This window comes from Arvicanthis niloticus, chromosome 8 (assembly GCF_011762505.2).
Source record: "Arvicanthis niloticus isolate mArvNil1 chromosome 8, mArvNil1.pat.X, whole genome shotgun sequence".
In the NCBI taxonomy this organism is placed as follows: domain Eukaryota; kingdom Metazoa; phylum Chordata; class Mammalia; order Rodentia; family Muridae; genus Arvicanthis; species Arvicanthis niloticus.
In genome coordinates this window covers 77,198,932-77,222,896 of record NC_047665.1, presented here as the reverse complement: position 1 = coordinate 77,222,896, position 23,965 = coordinate 77,198,932, and the positions used below count along the sequence as shown (strand labels likewise).

General features: G+C 34.9%; 1 protein-coding gene across 14 annotated transcripts in view; it reads right to left on the bottom strand.

The window, feature by feature from the left end:
• Wac (WW domain containing adaptor with coiled-coil) overlaps window positions 1–23,965 on the bottom strand; it is a 58,981-nt gene that overhangs the window by 5,316 nt on the left and 29,700 nt on the right. For 8 of the 14 annotated variants that reach the window (XM_076939679.1, XM_076939676.1, XM_076939680.1 and 5 more), the window contains exons 4-12: window positions 20,886–20,992; window positions 16,769–16,884; window positions 16,230–16,342; window positions 11,599–11,907; window positions 5,902–6,168; window positions 4,336–4,458; window positions 3,414–3,562; window positions 1,626–1,744; window positions 234–420 (exon numbers count right to left, since the gene is read on the bottom strand). In XM_076939679.1, the coding sequence (XP_076795794.1) occupies window positions 234–420; window positions 1,626–1,744; window positions 3,414–3,562; window positions 4,336–4,458; window positions 5,902–6,168; window positions 11,599–11,907; window positions 16,230–16,342; window positions 16,769–16,884; window positions 20,886–20,992 (1,490 nt within the window). The remainder of the gene's footprint in view (window positions 1–233; window positions 421–1,625; window positions 1,745–3,413; window positions 3,563–4,335; window positions 4,459–5,901; window positions 6,169–11,598; window positions 11,908–16,229; window positions 16,343–16,768; window positions 16,885–20,885; window positions 20,993–23,965) is intronic. The other 6 variants (XM_034509784.2, XM_076939675.1, XM_034509783.2 and 3 more) reach the window with 2 other exon arrangements.

The window sequence follows — 23,965 nt, the reverse complement described above, 5'->3', positions numbered from 1 at the left end:
GGAAGAGGGAAGAGGGAAGAGGGAAGAGGGAAGAGGGAAGAGGGAAGAGGGAAGAGGGAAGAGGGGGAGGGGGACGGGGAGAGAGGGAGAGGGAGAGGGAGAGGGAGAGGGAGAGGGAGAGAGGGAGAGGGAGAGGGAGAGGGAGAGGGAGAGGGAGAGGGGGAGAGGGAGAGGGAGAGAGGGAAAAAAGTAAAAAAGCGGGGAGAGGAAGAAGAAACAAGAGAGAGACATACCTGTTTCTCTGCATGGTCTGCAGGCCACCCTTGAACATGTTTTATGAGATTATCATTGAAGTGTGCTGCTAGAGTAGGTGTTAATGAGCACGCAGGCCTAGCAGATGCATTCTGTGGTACAACAGTTGCAGTTGATGCGTTACTACTACAAGTATGATTTGGACCAGGTGATGGACTTCTCTGGCTACTGCAAGACAAACAAGTGGATGTATAGTGTCTTTCTAGATAGCATGGAAAAAGTCCTAGAAAACACTATATATTCTTTAAAATATCCAGATTCTTAACACACACACACAGTAAGTTAAATATATATATTTAACTATCAAATAGAACTGCTGATCCAAAGTATATCAAGTATTACTCAACAGCCTTTGAAACATAGTTTTATTTAAAACTGAAACTTCAAATAACAGCAGAACAGTTAACCTCAAATCCAACACAAAACGAAGGTCAAATAAACTTTCAGTCACAAATATAAGGCACATGTGAATATTTTATTTTATAGACATCTAATTAACAGCACTTTTGTGTCTGTTCAGTAGGAAAATATTCTTGAATCAAGACTATGAAATAACATCAGGCAAAACACAAGCATGCCACTGGAGAACTCTGAGTGAACAATTGATAGAATGAGACCAAAAAAGGAACACACTGACATTAGCTGTCTTCCTTGAAATCTGAATGCTTTGGGCCAGGGTATGGGGACACATAGTGCGGAAAATCAGAATCTCAAAATCACCATATTTATTATTTCCTAACTTCTTCACCAGACTTGGCTTTGAACAGATTTCAGTAATTACCCCAAAACTAAATTTCTGAAAAAATTTTCATCACTGCATCCTCTAAACATTATTTAAATAAGAGTTTCCCAAAACTGTTCTGAGCAATAGCAATAGCAACATTGCTGACTTCTGAAGGTATCATTTTGAATGAAGAAATTTTCATTTCAATGTATAAATGAAAGCAAGTATATATACAAAAACCAATCAAAATGAACACAAAAAAGTACAAACACATTACAATCATTTATAATAACATGAAAAGTGATCTGAATAAGGTCAGACTTAAAGACTTCAGGGATGTGTGACATCAATTTTGGAGGTGAGGGTTTTTTCCTTTTACTTCATCAATACTCTCAACATTTCTATGAGTAAATGAAACAGTGGCAAACATGATATCATGTGCCTTTCTTGTACAAGTACCACACATTTTATTCCCATCTAGTTACATTTTAAAGAAGCCAGTCTTTGTAAACTATGTGACTTGTTCGGTAAAGTCATCCATGGACCGGTCAACAAATTCTTCTGTGATGAAGTACTATCAGGTACATCTTGCTCAAACAACACTGGATGCCATATTATAAACAAATAATAACAGTCTCAACCAACTAACCTTAAGCGCTGAAGACTTCGTGGAGAGACAGGATCATGACCCTGCTGCTTGTCAGCAGTTACAGGCTGCTGTGTAGCCGAATGAGACACTGGTCCTTGCTTAACTACTGGAGTACTAACCTAAAATGTCAAAATCTAGTGAGACAGACTTTTATCACATGAGAAAATTAAATTAAAAAAAATCTAATACCAGTAACATTCTGCAGAGGTGAATAGTTCTCAAATCTTGTTTCATTACATTAATACTGATGACTCAAACATTTTTAGTTATACATATATCCACACATCTACTTTTTTACTTTTTAAGTATAAAATTAGCAGATTTCACAAAGTTAAATTAAAGTTGCTTTATGTGCACTCTTGAGCATGTATGTGTGATATAAGTATTAGATCCTTTGGACCTAGTTCTGGGTATCTGAAAGTCACAGAACTTAAATGCTGAGATCCAAACTCCCATCTCACTTCAGTAATTACTCTTAACAACTTAGCCATGTCTCTACCCTAAAGTTAAATTTTAAAATCATTTTTTACAAAACATCTTAAAGTAAAAATCATAAAAGCGTATTACTAATGCCAGTTGTTTTCTAATACAGCATTTCTTTTTATGAATTCTAAAAAGAAGACACATTACTGGTACACAGATACTCTGATTTCATGTTTGCAAGTATGTATAATGCATATGTATTCTATTTGATATATCATTAAAAAAAATGTTGCCCTACAGACAGATAAAAAAGGCCCATGACTGAAAATGGTGGATAGACATATGAATACACACACACATACACACACACGACAATGACTGATTTATATATATGTATATAACATGCACATACACATATTCAGATGTCCTACACAAAAGATAGTTTTAATAATTCTCAGAGATTTCTTACCTTTATCATTAAAAACAACAAAACACAAGCCCAAATACATGGCAAGCTCTAAACTTTACTTACTAATGGATAGAACTTTAATTTTAAAAAAAGTTGGGGAGATAACTCAATGGAGAAAGCCCTTCCTATACAACAAAACTTAGAAGCCCCACCCCCCCAGAACTTATGTAAATGCCAGACTAGCAGAACAGCCAACCTATAAAATCAGCACTCAAAAGGCAGAGAGACAGGACTCCCAGATTAAATTGGCTACCCTGACTAGCCTTACTCATACTCTCTTGCTTCAACTGAAAGACACTGCCACAATAAATAAGGTAAGAAAACAACTGAAGAGCCCACACATGTACTCAACAGCCCACATACATAAGCCTATTAAAACACACCCAAACATATACATTCATACCCACAAAAACAAAATCAGTCAATAGTGGTCATGATTAGATATATAATAGAGCCAAAGTTGATGTAACATTAGTAAAATCGACAACCGTGTACTAAGTAGGAATTTATAGGTTTTCCTTACCTAAATAAATTCATGCCTACTATTACAAAAGCTAGATTTACATAAAAATTCAAAAAAGCAAAAAGCATGTAATTCTCAAGCAAAAATTTTAAAATGTCATATTCTTATTATGAGAAGCTCGTTCAGTTTTAAAATGAAATCATGGGAGAAATAACCTACATGTCACCAGTCCCCAAAACAATCAGGAATAAATCACAAAGTACGCAAAACTAGTTCAGATTCAACTCACCCCTACTGCCCCATTGAATGTCAGACATCTGCCTCATTCCATCACTACCTCATTCTCAAAGGGCATTTCCTGGGCCTATAGATTCAAAAATGCTATCATTTCTAAACATTAGTCAATTCCATAATTAGTACATTGATGACATACCTTTGGCTGTGATGAAACAGGTGGAGTACTGATCAAAGGTTTAATGGGGACTGTGTTAGTTTGAGGTGTGCTTATTCTTGGAGACACATAGGATCTTGGGGATGAAGCATCAGACGTTAGAGACATTGGAGACTGATTAGATGGCTGGGCTGCAATAGAATAATGTAATTAATTTCAAATGACCCCAAAATTTCATGTACGCAGTGCGGTTTGCTTTGTCACTCCATACAAAGATACATACAGTTGAATCTATGAGAATCTGATGTCTTTATGGAACAAACAAAGCTCCAAGATGGCTTTTTCTCACACTAAAAAACCAAGCCGGTACCTATTCTCATATAGTAGCCTCCTGAACATCCTTAGTTCATACTTACTCTCTGTATAAGCATACCGACTGTCTATAGTCCCTTACCTCATTGGGCTAGCCAAAGAGTTATGATGTTCTACCATTAAACTTCTAGTCTTCAATATGCTGTGTCTGCTTTGTTTGTGGACTTTCTGACAGAGACCCTTATACTGCAACATCTCCCCTTTTGCATACATTTGAGAAGAGACACAATTCAAATGTGTAAGTTATTTCTACTTCCTCCACTCAAAAAGCTTCCAGCAACAATCCAAAGCAAATTTCCACCTCAAATATGTGAGATGTTTCAAAAAGATACGGTGTACACTATGGTTTGCTTTTATGCTTTCAGTAAAATTTATCAATACATTTATATTTTCATCTGACACGTACAGTCAAATGAATACCAAAGTCTATAGTGAAGGAAATAAATAGACCTGAGAACACTCAAATATTGAAAGTCAAACAAAATCATTATAGCAAATATTTTCTTGAACTAAAACAAAACTTTCCCTTAATTTCAAAACAAAACAAAAAGGAAAGACCATCTTTGAGTAACCCAAGAGGAAGAAAGACTACCTTGTGTAGAAAGCTGGGCAGCTTGAGAAATCAGCGAGGTGATGTTGAAAGCAGATGGTCCAGCAGTAAGAAACTTGTGGATGATAGACTGCAGGGAAGCTTGTGTTACAGCTGCTGTAAGAACTTAAAACATTCAAAATCCAATCAAAACAAAGAAATTCATCTTACATTCCTAACTTGAAACACATAGCTAACAAATAGCAATAGTAAAAATACAAATTGGTTTCATGAAATTTTTAAAATGAAAGCTTAGCATACAATAAATCAATGGGCACAAAAACTTGAAATGGGATCTGGAAAAATGGCACAGTGGTTAAGAGTGCTGGTTACTCTTCCACAGGACCCAACCCAGGTTCAATTCCGAGCACCCACATAGCTGTCACTCCAGGCTCCGACCCCCTCACATAGAAAACATGCAGGTAGTGATGTTTTGCAATGAGCATCACTATCTATAAACAGGACCTTTAATTAAATAGTAAAAATAAAGGAACACCCCATGTCCTAGGATTTAATAACAAAAGATACATGACCATGCACGGAAAGCTGTGAGTTCATCTTATGTGTACATTCAATGCACCTGAATGCAAAGCACCATGCAGGCAAAACATAAAAGCATTTACAAATAAATAAATTCCATAATTAAAAAAAAAAAACTTGAAAAAGAGGAAGAGAACAGGTTAACAATAAAGGTAACTTGATAATTAACTCTAAAGCTGCCAAGACATGTTAAAGGCAGCAGCAGCCTATGCAAGCTAGTCCTTAGTTGCTTTATCAGCAAGACTGAAGGAATGGATGCTTTATTACATGACTATTTTTAACAGCTAATCAATAAAGCCTTGTATACCAACACTTACCATATCTTAAAAAGGGATACCAAAACCGCTGGTATTTAGGAATACCATGTATTTTTGATACCTAAGATGGCTTTATAATTTCAGACTACTTATAAAACACTCAGCCAAGAAAACTAAGGAATCACAGTTACCTTAAAGAATAAAATAAATACACTGAAGTTGAGAGTAAAAAGAAAACCAAGCAGTTTGAGAAGGCTCTAGCTTCTGGGGGAGTAAAAATCACTTAACACCTTGTATTATAAGAAAATGCATAAACAGAGATTTAACATTTGAATTGTAATGGCTTCAAATTAAAACCAAATCCACTTTGACTAGGCTTCTCTCTGAGGTGTTGGTCCATATACTTTAGAAACGGTGGTAATAATGAAATAAATATCAAATTCATATGATTAACACACTACTAAAAGCAAAACAACCAAAACAAAAAAACCCAACCTAGCAGTTTTACCAAGTAACTACTTTTCTAAAACCAACCTAGCAGTTTTACCAAGTAACTATCTTTCTAAGACCGTCATATTAACAGACCTGAAAATTGTCTACAAACATCACTAACTCAATCATACAACCAAGCACATTGAAGGTGGAGATACTAAAGCAGAAAATTACAACATAAATTTGGAAAACTAAGAGTCATTCCTTGAGTTGAGAATTATATAAATAACTTTGTATAATGCAGATAATAATGTTGAAAACTGTAAATATGGATATTCACCTTCATTTATTTTGGATATGTCCACATTAGAATTATTAAGCTGTAGCGTGGCTTGCAAAGCAGGAAGCAACTGTCTAAAAAGATTTGGGTCCTGAAGTAACGGAGGTATTGTTGATTGTGGAACGGGAGAAACAGGTACTGTTGAAGCAGATGTTGGAGGCGCAGATGTAGGGTTCAGGCCAGAGGCTGAAGATGTGGAAGGAGTTGTACAAGAATGTGATACCGACTTGTCTCCTGGAGCAGATTCTAAATGACAGGGAGAGAAGGCTCATAAAAAAAAAGAAAGGAAGGAAGAAAGAGAGAAAAAGAGAGAGAAGAAAAAAAATGTTTCAACATCAGAAACCAAACAAACCATACCACAGCAACACCTCCCATGTGCTACACTTAACTAACTGTATTTGAACCTCAGGAAACTTGTCTGCCTGTAACATACGGAAGTAGATAATTTTATAACCCTATTTATCAGTGAGAAGCTACAGCATGTAAGATTCTAGTTGCTTAACTTTAAAGGGCTGATGAATGATCATCATCTTCATGTATGATTTGAAAATCACACTGCTATATGGTTACACACCAAGCATACACACAAGGAAGTTAATTGAAGATAACAAGGCTACAGGACTTATGCGCTGTATCAAAAAAACAAACAAACAAACAAAAAGTGCCAGGACCACAGTAATAACCAACGAACAATGACCTTAAAAGATAGGGTATAAAGTAGGCGAATGAGAAGATCCAGGATACATTTTATGGTGGTTAAGACTTAAAAATTTTGCAATGAGCATCACTATGTATCAACAAGGCCTTTAATTAAATAGTAAAAATAAAGGAGCACCCCATGTCCTAGGATTTGGTAACAAAAGATACATGACCATGCACAGAAAGCTGTGAGTTCATCTTATGTGTACATTCAATGCACCTGAATGCAAAGCACCAATAATACTGTAATCTTTATTGTATCTGACAAACTGGAAATATAAATCCTGAAGACTTTATCAACCACTGATGAAAGAGTAAACACCAGCAAGCCATACCCTGCAAGATTACTATCAACCCAATTTAAGTTGTGTGACTGTGTGTGTCTTTAAAATAATGAGAGCTGGATGAGAATGTGAGTAAGAATGATTTCAAGGTCCGTGGGCTATTTTAGCGAGGCCCTGTCACATAGGAATAGTATACCACTACATTTCATTAAACAGAGAGAAAAATGCCAACTTAGAAAAAATGAACTTATCACATTGACACAATTTAAGCCAAGTAATATACTAGATTTTTATAGAACAAGAAGCATTTACTTAACATTTATGAAGGAGACTAAACTCAGTCACACTGAATATAACTCATGTCATCAGGTGACCATAAACTTCCTTGATGGCTTTCACAGAAACTGTGATGCAGATACACATACTTATGTACATGTGCATGTATGAGTATACATCACAATCATAACTAAGCACTATTATTTTAGCTCAAAAATGGTAATAACTCAAGTTTACCAACAAGGTAACTGTTCCTTTTATACTATGTAGTTCAATTCATACAACATTAACCAAAACTGTTCCTTTTGTGATTATCTAGTTCAATTCACACAACATTAATCGTGTAAAAGGTTTTAGAAATATGGGCACTTAAATAACAGCAGATTAGACAATTCAAAATGTTTGGTTTTCGTACCCTATTAAAACTGACATAAGGGCTGGAGAGATGGCTCAGCAGCTAAGAGCACTGACTGCTCTTCCAGAGGTCCTGAGTTCAATTCCCAGCAACCACATGGTGGCTCACAACCATCTGTAATGGAATCCGATGCCCTCTTCTGATGTGTCTGAAGATAGCAATAGTGTAATCACATATAATAAATAAATCTTTAAAAAAAAAAAAAAAAACTGACATAAAAAGACTATCAACATTTGCTAACGCATCACTCTCTATACGCTTATTTGTAAGAATTATATACATGTTATGACTGTTGAGGCTGCACAAATAAAGCCAAGAGTCCAAGTGTAAGATTCCAGAGAGCTGCATGAGAATTACACTGTCAACTAATATGATCATAAACATCTGCATTTAATTCTAGAAACTAAAAAAGGAACCTTCATGGCCCCAAAGAAGCTAAGAATTGCTTCAAGCTTACTGAGTGTCAGTCTTTTCACAATGTCACCTCCATGGTCAAATACCTAGGAATGACATCTTTCTAATGTATAAATTCTAAAACTATGATAAATACATTTTATGGACATGCTAAGGAACTTTTGGCTCAGAAGTTCTGAACTGTTTTTCAAACCCTTCAGTGATAGAAGACTACCTATCACTTTTAAGCATTGCTGCTTTGGGTCCTTAGACAAAGGAAAGAAACATTAATTACTGAAATAATTTCTCTTCAGGAAAATCTGTTGTCACCAATTTTGGTTTAATTTTAAGTTGATTAAACCTGAAACTTATTCGTATATTCAAATTTTGTATAATTTATAATTTTCTTTAGGTCCTACCCCTTAAACCCACTTTCTTCACCTTCAGAAAGACACAAATGCTATTTTATTTAATGTATAAATTACTACATCAGTACTTATATTCCTATGGCATTACCCTCTCCTTTCATTATTAGACTGCCACCGAATAGGCAGGGTAATGTTTTTGAAGACACAAAAAGTTTCCAGTTTTGAACTGAAAATCAGCAAAGAGTGACAGTAGTAATTATCACTATAAAGATTATAAGGGGAATGAAGTATAAATCACCACTAGAAAATATCCTTAAAGCTATGGAAAGCTTTAACTTCTAAATTTAATAGGATTATTTACTAAGACTAGATGTATATAGTTTTGTGAGACTGAACAGTGTGACTGGGAGATGAGTGGTTCCCACTTACAATTTATGTAAGTGGGCAAGTGACATCCCTTAAGGCTTGAATTCTCTAGTCTGATTTGGGTATAAGTTAGTGTACAGTCCAATACACAGGAGGTAGGGGCAGATGTAGCTGAGTCTGCGAGCAGCATAGGTGACCTAGTAAGTTCCAGGCCAGCCAAAGTGACATAAATGAGACTAGATCCACAAAATGCAAAGCCAGTGTTTGCTTCTGAATGCTAGATCTTTAAATAGGCTGCTTATCAGCATCACCTTAATTATGTAATTTGTACTGAAATACAGAGCAGGGCATGCTTCAAATTTTAAACTATATGTCCAAAGGAGAGACACCAACTCCCCCTTCCTTTATGCTTTTACTTATAAATTGTTGACTTGTACTTCCTACTTTTGCCAGAAGGGGGAAGAACTTAAAAAAAAGTACCTTCTACTCCTAGCTATTCCAAGCTACCAAACAAAGAAAACACTGGTCAAAATGTAATTCTGATCCATACTTTTCTGGTCTGGCACACGGTAAGATTTTAAGACTCAGGTAATACACTACTGATCAATTTCCTGTAGTGTTCTAACAACACGGCACATGGAACTCAAGTGTTTCTTGACCAACATATATGGCAGAAAAACAACATGATAATGTGACAGTAATGGCTGTTAAGTGCAGGTACAGGTGTATGTATGTGCGCGCAGAGACATGTGTAGGCACACATACTTTTTTCTACACATGTATAAACATGCATAAAATGCTTGCAATTGTTACTATCATTAAACTGAAAAAAATCCGATTGGTATTTCCCATCTTGGTTTTTTTTTTCCCCGTAGACATTTATTAATGTCTAGAACAGCAAAAAGCAAAAAAACATTTTTTGGTATATTCCTTGCTCCCATTATGAGAATTATTTTCTAATATTCTTTTTACAAGGTTGTTTCTGTTATACTTTTCACCTAAAATGGACATGGTAAGCATTTTTTCTGAAATGTTGCAAATATTAAGTTGATCAAATGTAAACTAATTACAAATAACATTTACTTTACCATGTTGACTAATATATACTTAACAATGATGTTTGTCTAAACCAGTCTCTCAATTCTTATGCAAATACTTAGGATCCTTTTAAAAATATTAAAAACAAGGAGCATAAGACTGAGGAAGGTCCACTGTAGTTAATGTATACTTTATGTCAGCAACAAACCAGCATTACTGCTAAACACACAGTAAATCTATGGCTCATCCGTGTTCGGGGAGAACATAAAACAGTCAGGAATTTTACACTAAGTGCCTGATTCACCCAGCAGATCCATGACTGACTACCTGCTCCAGTTCTGAACCAGACTCTTAGCTATTAGACTTAGTTGTACTAAGAGCTCCCTATGAACAGGTCAGCATTTATAGCTGTTTTGTTTTAGCAAAACAACATAAAACACATTATACCTTTACTTACAAGATGAAACTGCCAATTTATTTAAATCCAGTAAACTCTTCTAACATGGGCTTACTTGAACAGAGTAAGGTACGAGGGGCTTGTATCTATTGCTTGTTTTGTGATTTTGCAACTCTAGAAAGGAATTTACAACTAGAAGGGACATGAGAGCAATTAAGAAAGGTCATTGTGTGCTACTTGATAAAAGAAAATTTTCTGGTATATCTATCACTTACTATTTGTTTTAAGACAAGATAACCAAGAAATGTTCAATCTCACCTAAATAGGTAGAGGAGCGTGTGCGTGCGTGCGTGCGTACCATGTACGTACACACACACACACACACACACGTACACACACACACACACACACAAGACAAGTTGACTCCGTTGTTTCACATACATACCAACATAACCTGCAAAACTGATGAGGTTCACTTTTCTCTACACTTCTGTCCTGAGATAAATACAAATGGCTTTCTCTCAAATGATATGACATTAAATAGATCTACACATATTGTGAGATCCTTTAATTACATGTGCAACAAATATACTCCTCTCAGATTCTAAGTACATTTTAAAACCACAGCCAGTGAAGTTATTTCTCCAACTCAAAACATATTACCATTATTCCAGGCACCCTGTTCCACCATGTAAAACAAACCAGAAATGTCTTACTGTTTGTCAAGGCCCAGGAACGGAGGAAAGTGACTAGGAGTATAAGACCTGTTTCATACATCATTTAACATTGCACACTACCACAAACCAACAGATTAACCTGATGTGAAGCAGCAATTCTAATATAGATGTAATTGGGATTGTTTTCAGATTAAATTATGAAGTCCTTATACATGAGGACTTTTGATGCTGTTTATGTTGTCTACCACCCCAAGCAGCTGTTGCCACAATGTAACTCTTGTAACACTGTTGCCACAATGTAACATATGCTGTATGAAGGAAATTTGTGTTGCAATGTTTACTTCCAGTTCTTAGATCTGAGGTCTAATTAGAAATGAGGTATGATTCCTTTTTTTATTTTCTGCTTTACACCTTAGCCCTCTAATACACAAGGTGAGACCAGAAACTCCTGAACTATGAAGATAATATCCGCAAAAACCGAGAAATAATTTTATGTAAACGGGAATCCATTGTGCCATCTGAGTTTAACATCTTAAAACATCTACTAAGCGTTACAAACTAAATACACTTGGTTTCACAAACGAAAAGAAAAAACAAAACGCAAAAAAAGGAGTTCTGAGAATTATAAATTAATAGAAAAACTAAACTACTAATTTTAGACCTAAGCCTACCTAAACTCTGAAAATCTGAAAAAAAATTTAGAGTTAAGAATCTTATTTGAGCCAAAGGAAAGACTATTTTACAACTACAGTTCAACATGCAGTGTGTAGCAGTAACAGCATACCTTTTCTCTCTGTTTTCTGTGCAGGGAGAGAAGCTGTGGGTGTAGGCAGTTTTGATAAAGTAGATGCTCCATTAGCATCAAATGATTTCTTTGGCTGGTGATCAGACTGAAGCGTAAATGGACTAGAAGGAACAGTGCTTGGGGTAGCGGTTGGATGAACCACTGGTTTGATGGGGTGCTGTACTGGCGTAGAGCTACTGTGAGTCTCTGCTCTTGGCAGTCTGTAGTCTTTGTCATTGTGTCTGCTTGTTTGAGACAAAATATTCTGTGGGAGCAAACTACTGGCATCGCTGGAATGCTTGTCTTCCACTGTAGTTCACAGTTCCCAAAAGAGATGTTGGAATGACAGAAGGGGAAAAAAAACAAATGCTGTTAGAATCCTACGTCATGAACATCAGCTAATTGAACAACACACCTGAACTTAATTTCCTTTCCATAAAACTGCAAGCCCAGTTAATGGCTGCAACTTTAACAATGACATATAAACAGCAATACAGCAAGATTTTTAACAACTATAGAGAATTAATCTGTACTCAGATTCTAGTCTACATTTTACTAAAAAAAAATGTTTCTAAAAAAAAAAAAAAAAAGTCAAACATCTTGTTTCTTTTAAAATATCCATCACAGGGTCAAATAACTATCCAGTAGTTCAATTACAAAGGACCACTGGTTTCATTACTTCCAGATTTTTGAATACCTAAGCAGCTAGCTAATGTGGGCTCTAAAGTGTTTTATTGTAGGTCTTTCAATGATACAAAATGGTCCAACATATACTGAATTGTGCATCAAAAACAAAATCAATAAAAGATTTTTAAATAATGCTGACAAAAGTAACAATCATATTTCACTTGTTATTCTGAAAAGAGAAATCCAAGATATGTATGCAGGCATAATGGGGGAAAATGTGCTTATTGCCAGAATAACTGGCAATAAATACCAGCATTTAAGCTCAGAAAGGAGGTACTGAAAATAGCTAAAACTCTGCCAACAGTCTAAATGCTAGTACTTTGCTTCTACAAAGTAATACAAAAGGAGGAAATTTTTAAACAATTATGTGGACAAAGGTTATTTGTTTAAAAAAAAAAACAAAACCCTCTAATATTCCCAAAAAAGAAAAACCACATGATTAAAAGAATGTGTGTACCCTTTGATCATAACAGTTTTGCAAAGAATGTCCACCAGTGAATATGCATGTCTTTCCCTATTCATAATTCTTCTACTTTGTAAGATAAAGAGGGTACAAAGAGCAGATTTCTAGGAGTCAGTTTTCACCTTGCCACTATAGAACTACAACAATACCTTTAAAACAGTAGCTTACCACCAAAAAGACCTCAATTGTATCAAAAGAAACTCTCCAATTATCTAATATAACTCAGTATGTTATACATTGAGCCAATACTAAATATAGATTCAACTGTGACAGTGGTATCCAAAATCCTATATAGATACATACATATATATAGTTCCATCTTATATGGACACAGCACTATTAGAATCATATTCTAGTTTATTGATACAAAGAATACTACTCTACCTGAAACATCAGGAATAACCCTATGCCTAACAACATAACACCACTTAATTACCTACAATTTTTATTTCATTAACCTAGAAAATTCTCTAGTTGTATATGGCTAAAGCAAAATATGTAAAAGTCAAAATGTTCAGAAGATGACATAAAATGATAATTAAATACCTGTTAAGTCAAAAGAACAGCAGATTATAGGACTGGGGAAGGCGGAGCTGCAACTGATTCCTACCATCCCTAGACAGAAGGAATTTATACAAGTGCCTCTATCTGCACTACCACTCCCCACTCATTTCAAGGCCATGGAGGGTGGTGTGTGACTAGCTAACTTAGCAGGTGTAACAATTTAAAATACAGGACAGTCTCTCCAGCAAAGAATTGCCTGATCCAAAATGTCACCAATGCTATAAGAAATCCCAGGGGAGAATTTTCTGAGCTTAGAAGAATCATACTATCAAGTCTAGTATGAAAAGAAATATGAAAAATATGAAAAGAAAAATTGTATCCATACTTTTCTGAGATTCAGATTGCGGTAACATTTCTACTATCTCTTTATTTGTGAGAATCTTCCTACTCCTTTCATTTCTTGAAAGAAACACACTCCAACCATTATTCTACCCAAATGCTAATAAACACCCAAAAGTTTTTGACAATGTCAAATAATTAAATGAGACACTGATTTTCTTACTACGGCACATTATATGACTTAGTGGAGAAATTCAACATAAAAGCTAAAATCTTTCTCAACCATTACTAAAACTTTAAAAATAAGAAAAAAAAATATACAAACTATTACTTCAGCCACAAATCTACTGACTCATCATTTGTGCACATAGGCATTTAGTTTCATTAAGGAACAGATATGAATCAGAGTGTAAAATACCTGAAAAATCCACCCAATATTCAGACAGAAGACTACTTATGGATGGTATAATGAAGCAGAATGGTGCAGACAATAATTTAACAGATGTAGAAGCAAAATAAAGGAGATCCCAGAACTACTGCTGAACAACAAATAGGCTAAAACAAGAAATAATCTCATTTTTTGGTTCTAAACAGGTCTGATTTCTATACACATATATATAGTAAACAAAGCATGTACATCAAAATGTTCCTGGATCATGAGGTCACTCTAACTTACATAGATCCACTTATGTTTGCCTAATACAGTAATTCAAGAATTGCACATATTAGACTTTTCTAACTCTTAAAATTATAAACATTTAAACTTTGGATATATGCCAACATATAAAAAACATTCAAAACTCTCCCCATCTCTTGTTCAGAATTAAGTCTCTTAGTTTTCCTTTATAACCTTAGAGAAGAATGACTTTAAAGGGTGATTAGTATAGAAAAACTTTAAGAAGTTATTAAACAATCCAGCTACAGACCTATGGACTCATTATTTGTACATATATGAATTCGGTTAAGGAGCGGATATAAATCAGACTGTGAAATTAATGAAAGCCATCCAATATTTCTGGAAAACAAGGAGTCACAGACTTCCCTCTTGGGGAACTACTAGCTTAAGCCTAGTGGCAACCACCTGGTCCAATTCAGCACTAATTCTAGTATCTAGTTCACAAGAACAACAGCTTTCCTTGTTTCTCCTCCATGCTCCCTGCCCACCAACTGCACTAGCAACAGTAAATTATATGCTATTTAATTACCTCAAAATAAAAACCTTGGATTCTTTTTGTCATCTAGTAACCTGAGATAAGGGGCAACACAACCTCCATGTCGTACATCTTAAAATATAATGTTCAACAATTTCCTAACTTAATACTTAATAATAAATGCATTAATACTTAATAAATAGTATTAACAAATCAATCAATAAAATTAAGAATAACTTTACTTATATTTTGAATTTTAATGTTGCTACTATATTCCAAGATCACACTAAATAAATTTGGCATTAAAGACTCAATACCCCTGCCGGGCAGTGGTGGCACATGCCTTTAATCCCAGCACATGGGAGGAAGAGGCAAGCAGATTTCTGAGTTTGAGGCCAGCCTGGTCTACAGAGTGAGTTCCAGGACAGCCCGAGCTATACAGAGAAACCCTGTCTTGAAAAACAAACAAAAAAGAATCAATACCCCTTATTGAGAATCAATTACCCACATCAATGGATAAATATCAATAAAACATTATGGTATAACCTCAGTTTATCATATAGATCAAGGATCCCCTAAACAAGGGTTGAAAAATAATTTTGAAAAGATTTATGTGTTTCTGCAAAGCCTCAGTACTCAGCTTATAAAGATCTCTAAACACAGTGGAATTAACACCTAAGTATGGAAAACGGGGTTTTAGGCCTCAACAATACTATTGTAAACCAGAGATGTTGAAAACACACTTACCACATGTAAGCTACTGGAGGAGGGGAGGGGGAATATAGCCTAACCAACATGATGTGAACGCAGTACAACATCTATCATGAAATTTATTACAATTACTACCTGACGTGATTTTCTAGTATTATCATGAAAATGAAAAACAGAAGAGTTGTTTACATATACTCTCACATCATCATAATGTCAAACAATATCCATTTTAAGAGATCACCTACATACTGATTTCTTCTCATTGATAACCAAAATAACAGTAGTGCACAGTGGGATACAGAAAACAGACTACTAAGAATGTTTCTTTTCTCACTAAACGGGAAAGCTGTCAGCTACTCATACTGCCCCTACAGCCTAAACCTCCATGAATGTTATCAATGTGTACAGCTAGGGCTTAATTATGTATTACCTATTATGACTATAAGCCATTCCTCTTTACCAAGTCTGTACTATAGACAACATGAATAATGAGAAACACACAGATCCCTATTCCACCCTGCACCTGTTTCCCTTTCCAGAAAGCTGAAAAAGAGAGAGCTGAAAAGACATTCAGCATAATAGAAATCACGAATGTTTTCATGCCAATTTCCATGTGCAGATGGAACTTAGGAGTTGTTAAATTGAAACAATAGTAACAAAGCGAACACACTGTTTCAGAGACAGGGAAAGGGGAAGGGAAAGGAGAAGGTGAAGGAAGGGAAGAAGGGAATGGAGAAGGGGGAAGGGGGAAGGGGAAGGGGGAAGAAAACACTTACTTCCACTGCTGAACCCACTAGTGGCTGTTGCTTGCATCACCTCTCTTCTGTAATCCCTGTCTTTTGGGAAACTATTAACTGCCAACTTATTTGCTTCTTTTTGTCTCTGTTCTCTAGAAGTAAAAGAATAAGTAAACATCACTTTATGAATAAAAATGACATTAAGTACTTGAGTCTGTACTATTCTTGCCAAATACTCCACAAGACTGTACATGGATAAAAAGGAACATGGTTTACGACTGAAGCTAATCTGGAAAATGGGATACAGCAAACAGACTAAGAATGGTTCTCACTGAAAGGAAAACTGCCAGCTCTTCACACTACTAATTCCATAGCCTACTGAGTATTCCCAGACCTATACATGATTGCTCTTATATCCAAAAGATATTTTTATGTAAGGGAAGATACAGAAATATGACCATGACTAAAACTGAAAAATGAAGGGGCTTATTGTACAAAACCTAAAGATATTGTTTAATGCCACAGAATGCTAACCTGCAGAATTAAGTAGAAAGCATTACTAGGTTAAAAGCAAATACCTTTCAAGCCACTCTTTTGGTTTCTCCCACTGTGAAACTTCTGTGCGACAATTGTAGTAGTATTTTTTTCCAGATGAGCTAATGTGCTCAGACCAATCATCTGCAGAATCATAAGGCTTAAAAATACATTTTAAAAATTAGTCTGCCATTTAAGCATTTGACATGAAATATTAAAAATTTTAATAATTTTCATACCAAACATACAAATATATATATAAACAGACTCTATTAAAACCTTTATGCATTAAGAGTATCTGAGAAAGATAGTATATTGTATAGTATAGTGTATATAGACTGTATTAAGCATATGAAGAACATGAACTTATTAACATCTTGAATTTAGAAAGAAAAAAATGAAAAACAGAAGGTAACAGTATAATTCTACAACTAGCACTGTTCTTTTAAACTTTTCAGTTGGTCTTACACAAATATTGGATAGGCCTGTAAAGTTCTGATGATGAAATCAGAAAAATCTTAGGGGGCGATTCCATGGAATTAGTGTCTAAGATAAGAAAGACAAGTTAAAAGTAACTTGTTTGAACAACCCTATGGTATATAGAACCTTTCAAGTATTTTGGCTTTAGAAATCCTTCTCCAGTAAATATTTGTTAAGAGGCTAGCATTAGCCAGAAGTAAAGTGTGACTGAGGAGACTGATCAGAGAAACAAACTAAGATTCCAGGCTAATAATAAAAGAACATTAGAACAGATTAGGCAGATATATACCAGTGTCTAAACAACTGGTGTGCGTCAAGAAATAGTCTGCAAATTGTTAGCTGTTTCAATCTTTTTGTTTTGTTTTGTTTTTCCCCTAAAGCAAATGTCTGTTTATATATAAGCTAGCTCCAAAATTACTTAACATATAATCTTCACTGGCTATACAGTAAACCCACCATACAACATGCATAGCCATGGAATATAGTAGCCTACAACACTACATCAAATCTCAGCTTAACAAATGGGATATCTTATTTTACAAAATGCAAGACACTTTCGAAATCATCATCTCCATCCATTTCTAGTAAAGAGTTAATGAGATACCATCCAGTAATACTGTATATAATTTTAAAATACCAATGTGCAATGAATGACAGGCAGTAGCCAAGCTTACTGACTTTACAAAAAGAATATATAAAATTGACAACTCAAATCCTACATACATATAACACCTTCTAATTTACTTAACATGTAGTTACAGACAATCAGTTTTCAAATATTATGAAATATATTACACTTGAGGTAACTTGAACTTCTTTCACATGACTAAAATATTTCTTAACATTAATGAGTTGGCCTTTTTCTTCCTTCATCTATCATAAGAAAATGGGCATTCACCCAGAAGCCACACAGGACGAGTGATCTCACACACACATACACACACACACAGTCCTCCCCCGCCCACGCATGCACACACGTGCATGCCGTAGGAGACATATATGAAATTCTATGATACTTCCAACAAAATCACAGATTTTAATGTATTTTTTTCTCTAAAAAGGTTACATTTTATTAAATATTACATATATTAACACATGGTGGACTTATTAATTGGCACTCTGAATGATTTAAGTTTGTAAAATACTCTTATCTTCAATATAATATGCATCAAGCTTATAAACTGTCCAAGGAAAGTGCATAAGAATATGTGACTTTGAAAAGTACCCTCTAACAGGAAAGGTGTTTTCTAAAACTTTGAAGCCAGCCTGTCTATATAGCAACTTCCAGGCCAGCTGAGGTTACATAATGAGAGAGTCTCAACCATCCCCACAAAAAGGTACAAGACACCTATCTATTCTCTCCTTAAATTCAAATTTGGGTAGATCTCTGACATGAATGCAGATGTTTCTTCAAAAATATCTCCATTTTCTTAGTTGTTCACATTATCAACTTTCCTAAAAGTACAGAAATGTAGTAACACTAAAATTAACTCATCAGTTACCATCAGCTCATTAACACACATGGCCTTTCCTATAACAAAGAATTTCATAAAGTTCTAGTAATTTAATTTCCTTCTTTTTGTAAATAAAGGAGATTGTCTCTGCAAAACTGGCTGCATGGTTCCACATATCTTTAATCCCAGCACTTAGAAGACAAAGCAGTTATAACTCTTGAATTCTAGTCCACCCTGGTCTACATAGGTTGTAGGCCTGCCTGGTGGAGCACCAAAGCAAAACCCTGTCTCAAAGGGGAGGATTGCAAAGATCTAGGATAAACAAATGCTCCAAAATTATTATAAAGGCTACTTAGTTGATAACAAGAGAGCTGTTACATGAATGTAAAAAGTCAAAAAGTTGCGTTTACAGCACTTTCCAGCCACACAACATCAGCAAAGGATCCTTGGGGGTGGGAGGTAGGATTTGGTTTTGTTGCCCATGTGCACGCACACACAAGCCTGTGCATTAGGGCCACAGGCAGGAATGCCATGGTGAGCTTGTGGATGACAGAGGATGCTGTGGAGTCAGTTCTCTTTTCACCTTTCCTTCTTTCCTGGGGAGGGATTTAACTCAGGTCTTCAGGGTGCACAGCAAGTGTCTTTACCTACTGAGCCTTTTCTCCAAGTCCTCTATCATAGTGTTGCTCCTAAGTAGGACTGCATTTTTTTTCTATCACTTTGGTTGTGATCCTGGTCTTAAATAAACACTGAATCATCTTTCCAGACCCATTTTTTTTTTCTAAAGGAGCAAAGTCAGAAAAGCCTTTGTTTAAAGTCTACATATAGATGTATTTAATTAGTGATTTTAAAATTAGCATGATCTATTTCCTCCTTTATCTGGCACATTATCTAAAATTACATTTTAGAATTTTATAATATCCCAATGTTCTATACACCTATGGTATTTGACCAGAGGAAGAAAAAATACACTGCTAAGACCTGTCTTCCCATGCCAGCTAAAACATGAGGGTCACCCAAGGAAAATTTGCTGAAATTTATCTTAAGTTCTTAAAGAATATTTTAAGACTCATATTTTGTGTTTTGTTTGCATGTATATATTATGTGCATGCAGGTGCCCAGAGCTAAAAGGCAGCATCAGTTAGTTTGTAAACTGTTGGGACCTCTGAGGAATCTCTACAAAAACACTTTTCCTTTTATTTCCTCTTTCCTGTATTTTAACACTTTTGATAAGTTTTGAAATTGCAAATCTGTGTTTGCTATACATTATGTCCTTCATTCACACTCTTTTGTATGAAATTCACTTTCTTTAGTAAAAAAACACAATTTTATTATTGACACCTGACTTCAAAGGTCTTGCTAATTATGGCAAGTTAATCCAAAGTTCTGGCATTATTGGCCTGTGCCATCCTGTCCATCAGTTTTACATGTCTTTCTAAGTGCTGCTGTATCTCTTTAATAGCAAACGGGATCTTGAGCTCCCTAAGCTATACTCAACTTTTGGAAGAGATGAGAAGCCATCTTAATGATACCACCAGTTTTAACAACATTCTTATTTAAAAGAAAGATTTACTTATTTTGTATTTATAAGTACCCTGCAGCTGTCTTCAGACACTAGAAGAGGGCATCAGATCCCATTACAGATGGTTGTCAGCCACTATGTGGGTGCTGGGAATTGAACTCAGGACCTCTGTAAAAGCACTCAGTGCTCTTAACCACTGAGTAATCTCTCTAGCACAAGAACATTCTAAATTGAAGGCATTTCTGTCAACACCAAACACCAATAAGCTCCAATAAAATGAGGCACACTCGTTTTATGACACTTTAGCAAATATTTGTTTAAAGTATTTTTTGCTAAGTGAATATATATTAAAAAAATCTCATTTGAACCCACAACACTAAAAAATATCCAGCTATTTCATTAATCTAAACCTGCCTAAGTATTTAAAATTATGTTTGTTTTTTTTTTATGCCTTTGTGGACCAGGATATTGTCCTCACTGTCTAATAAAGTACAAAGTACAGAGGAGAGAATAAATAAGAAACTTATGTAAATCTAAAAGAAATTAAACCTTAAATAACTTTAGAAATGTGTTGGTCTAATATTTTTTGTACTTCATATATAACAAAGGAAAACAAATATATTAAGCTCAATTCCAATTGAAATATTTTAAAAATTAAGACAACATCTAAGAATATTTGCAGTCTAGCATCATTCTAATACTTACTGCATCTGAAGTTTTGCTTGGATTATTGCTTGGATTAGAAGAATGTGAATTTGAACTATGAAGAGCACTGTGGTTATGTGAATTTTCTTGTGGAGAGTAACTGGTCCCTTAAATAGAAAGAACAAAGAATAAGCACAGTTAAATATCATCTATTTTTTTTTTATGCAACTGTAAATACTGTTTGAGTATCATATCCTATGAACATAAATAAAAACATGTAATCCCTGTTTAGTCCAGAGTGGCACTTAATTCATATAGCCTGAGCACAGGACAGCTGAAACTACAAGCATATGACCTAACAGCTCATACTCCACAAAATGTCTGATCCTTCATGGCTTAAAAATAACACTGCACAGCTAAGCATAATGGTATGTCTTTAATTCAGAAACTCTATAGGCAGAGCAGTGTGATCTCTAGGAGTTTGAAGCTATGATATGAAAGAATCATATCAGACTGTTTTTAAAAGAAAAATGAAAGGAGTATAAAAACTCAAATCAAGACAAGAGACAGAACTAGCTGTTTTCAATACTTTTGAAATCTGATTTTTAAAAGATAATCTCTAAACTTGCTTTTTAATTAATTGTCTTAAAAAAATTTTTAAGCTAAAATAACTTAAAGTTTTTAAGAGTTTGAAATCTAAGTGAGGAACCTATTCTCTGGTTGGTAAAGATGAAATCAAATGTTTCCTCTTGACAGGCCCAACTCAACCTAGAAGTTCTTAAAAATAATGTGAGTTGTAACCAATAATCTATACATCCCAACAATCACCAGAAATAACAGTTTCTCAATACTGTTTTAGGAAAAGCCAATGTAGAGCCTTGAGAATGTAATTCAGTACAGAATTCTTGTCACTCACACCAAGGCAAACAACAGGTTTAACTGCTAGCACAGGGGAAATGAATCCAAGCTACACAAATTTAAATAAGGAAAAACTCAGAAACCATCAGTTGATCTACTCAAAAACAGAAGAGAGGGAGCCAGTGTATGAGATCAAAAGTAGATGAATTTGCCCTGGGAATTAATACATATTCATTGTGCAGGAACAAACAGCAATCAGCAACAGGCCGAGATTTATTTTTGGATATGGATCCTTCACTTTATAAGTGAAGTTATGAACAGACTCAAAAGCTTAAAAAAAAAAAATCTACTGATGTCACACATGATATGAGGATCACTTAAGCATTAATACAGTTAACCAAACTACACCAATGTGAGGAATTTAATAAAAGAAATTCGCCCCATAAGTCTAACAGTGGGGAAGCCTAGTGACTTTTACATGTACTTTTATATACTGCACTTCTTATATGGTATTAAACTATTTTTTTCTAGATATAGTAGGTAATAAATAAATCTAACAACCCAATAGAATCAGAAACAAACCAATTAGGCCCAGAGCTGGACAGAAATAGGCAAATATCCAAGTTTCAGGCCATACACAGTATAATCACATATTCATGAGAAAACCTATATTCAAGAAATTTTCCTAACTCTACTAAGTGCTGCTCACCGATTCTAACCTGCATGCCCAAAATACAGCTCGTGTTGACCATCAGTTTCCCGCTAAGAGTGTAAATTTTCTCATGTGTAAGGATAAAACTATTCCAATCTTATTTAAAAACTTAATTTAAATCCAATTTGAGGATGCTAGCGACAGCGTTCTGGAAGAATGAAGGGTATTTTTCGGGGGTTACTTGGTAGAAGACACTTGGAAGCATAACCCGGAATCTGCCACACTGCAACACGTGGATCTTTGTATTCAAGGAACTCAATATGACAGTGGTACTCACCCCTCCCTTATGCTGCCAACCCTTTAATACAGTTCCTCATGTTGTGGTGACCTCCCACCATAAAATTATTTTTGTTGTTACTTCATAACCGTAATTTTGCTACTCTGAATTTTAATGCAAATACCTCTATTTTCCAATTGTCTTAGGCTACCCCTGTAAAAAGGTTGTTTTGACCCCAAAGAATCATGACCCACAGGTTGAGAACCAATGCCGTACAAAGTTATTACAAATAAATATATAATAACAGTTACCAATTATTACACCAGGGTTTTAAGAGAATTCTAAATATATGCTAAAATTTCCACTTACAGAAAAATCATGCAACAATTAGCACAGGCCATTAGTGTCTTTATGCACTATTCATCAACTTGTTGCTTACATGGATTTCCATACAATAATGCCAAAAATAATAGAAGAAAAAAACTACTGCTATTGTCTGAAACGAATATAATCTAGTAATAAGGATGAATTAAGATGATCTTTGATATTTGTTAGTTTTCTTAAAGAAAAAGCTATGTTAAATCTACAGAAGGATCAAATAAAAGCTTTGTTAAAGACACAATGGTTTTACTCTATGAACATAGTATTTTGTGCATGTCTCACAAAGTTAAGACCCAAGAATCATCAACCTACAATCTCTTTTTTAAAAAAATAAAATCACCGAACAGTAAAGCACTTTAAGGATTCCTTCACAAGGGAATACTGGGGGTGGGAAGGTGACATTTATATTTGTAATTTGAAGAAGATAAGCAAAGTTCTACCCTCTTCAATGTTTATCCCAAGAAGCATAGAGATATGACATGGATCTGTACTGCTTTCTGATTAAACTCTTGACTGCTCAGCAATGAACTTTTGCTTTATGCTCTTTAAATGGTATATTTAAATACTGATCTTCTCTGACTTGAAAAGATGTTTCAATGCATGAACCAAGGTAAGATAACTTTGGATTATACTGTAATTTACAAAATACTCAGTAGCTGATTAGTAGTGAGATGTCAAACCAAAACTGAACCAATGTCTCTTAATGAGTAGATTAGAAGATAAATTAACAAGAACTGCACTTGATAGTCGGTGATCACTTTGGGATCAGTGACCATTTTAATGACAGCCACCAGTTAGTAAACACTTAAAACAAAGGTCATGAATTGAGCTTTATAGTGTGTGTGTGTGTGTTGTATATATGATATTCATACTAATCAATCAAAAAGTACAAAATTTAACTAAACCATATATGGTAAAACTATTTTAATTGCATAATACTTGAATTATAGTAGAAATTATGATAAAGCAGAT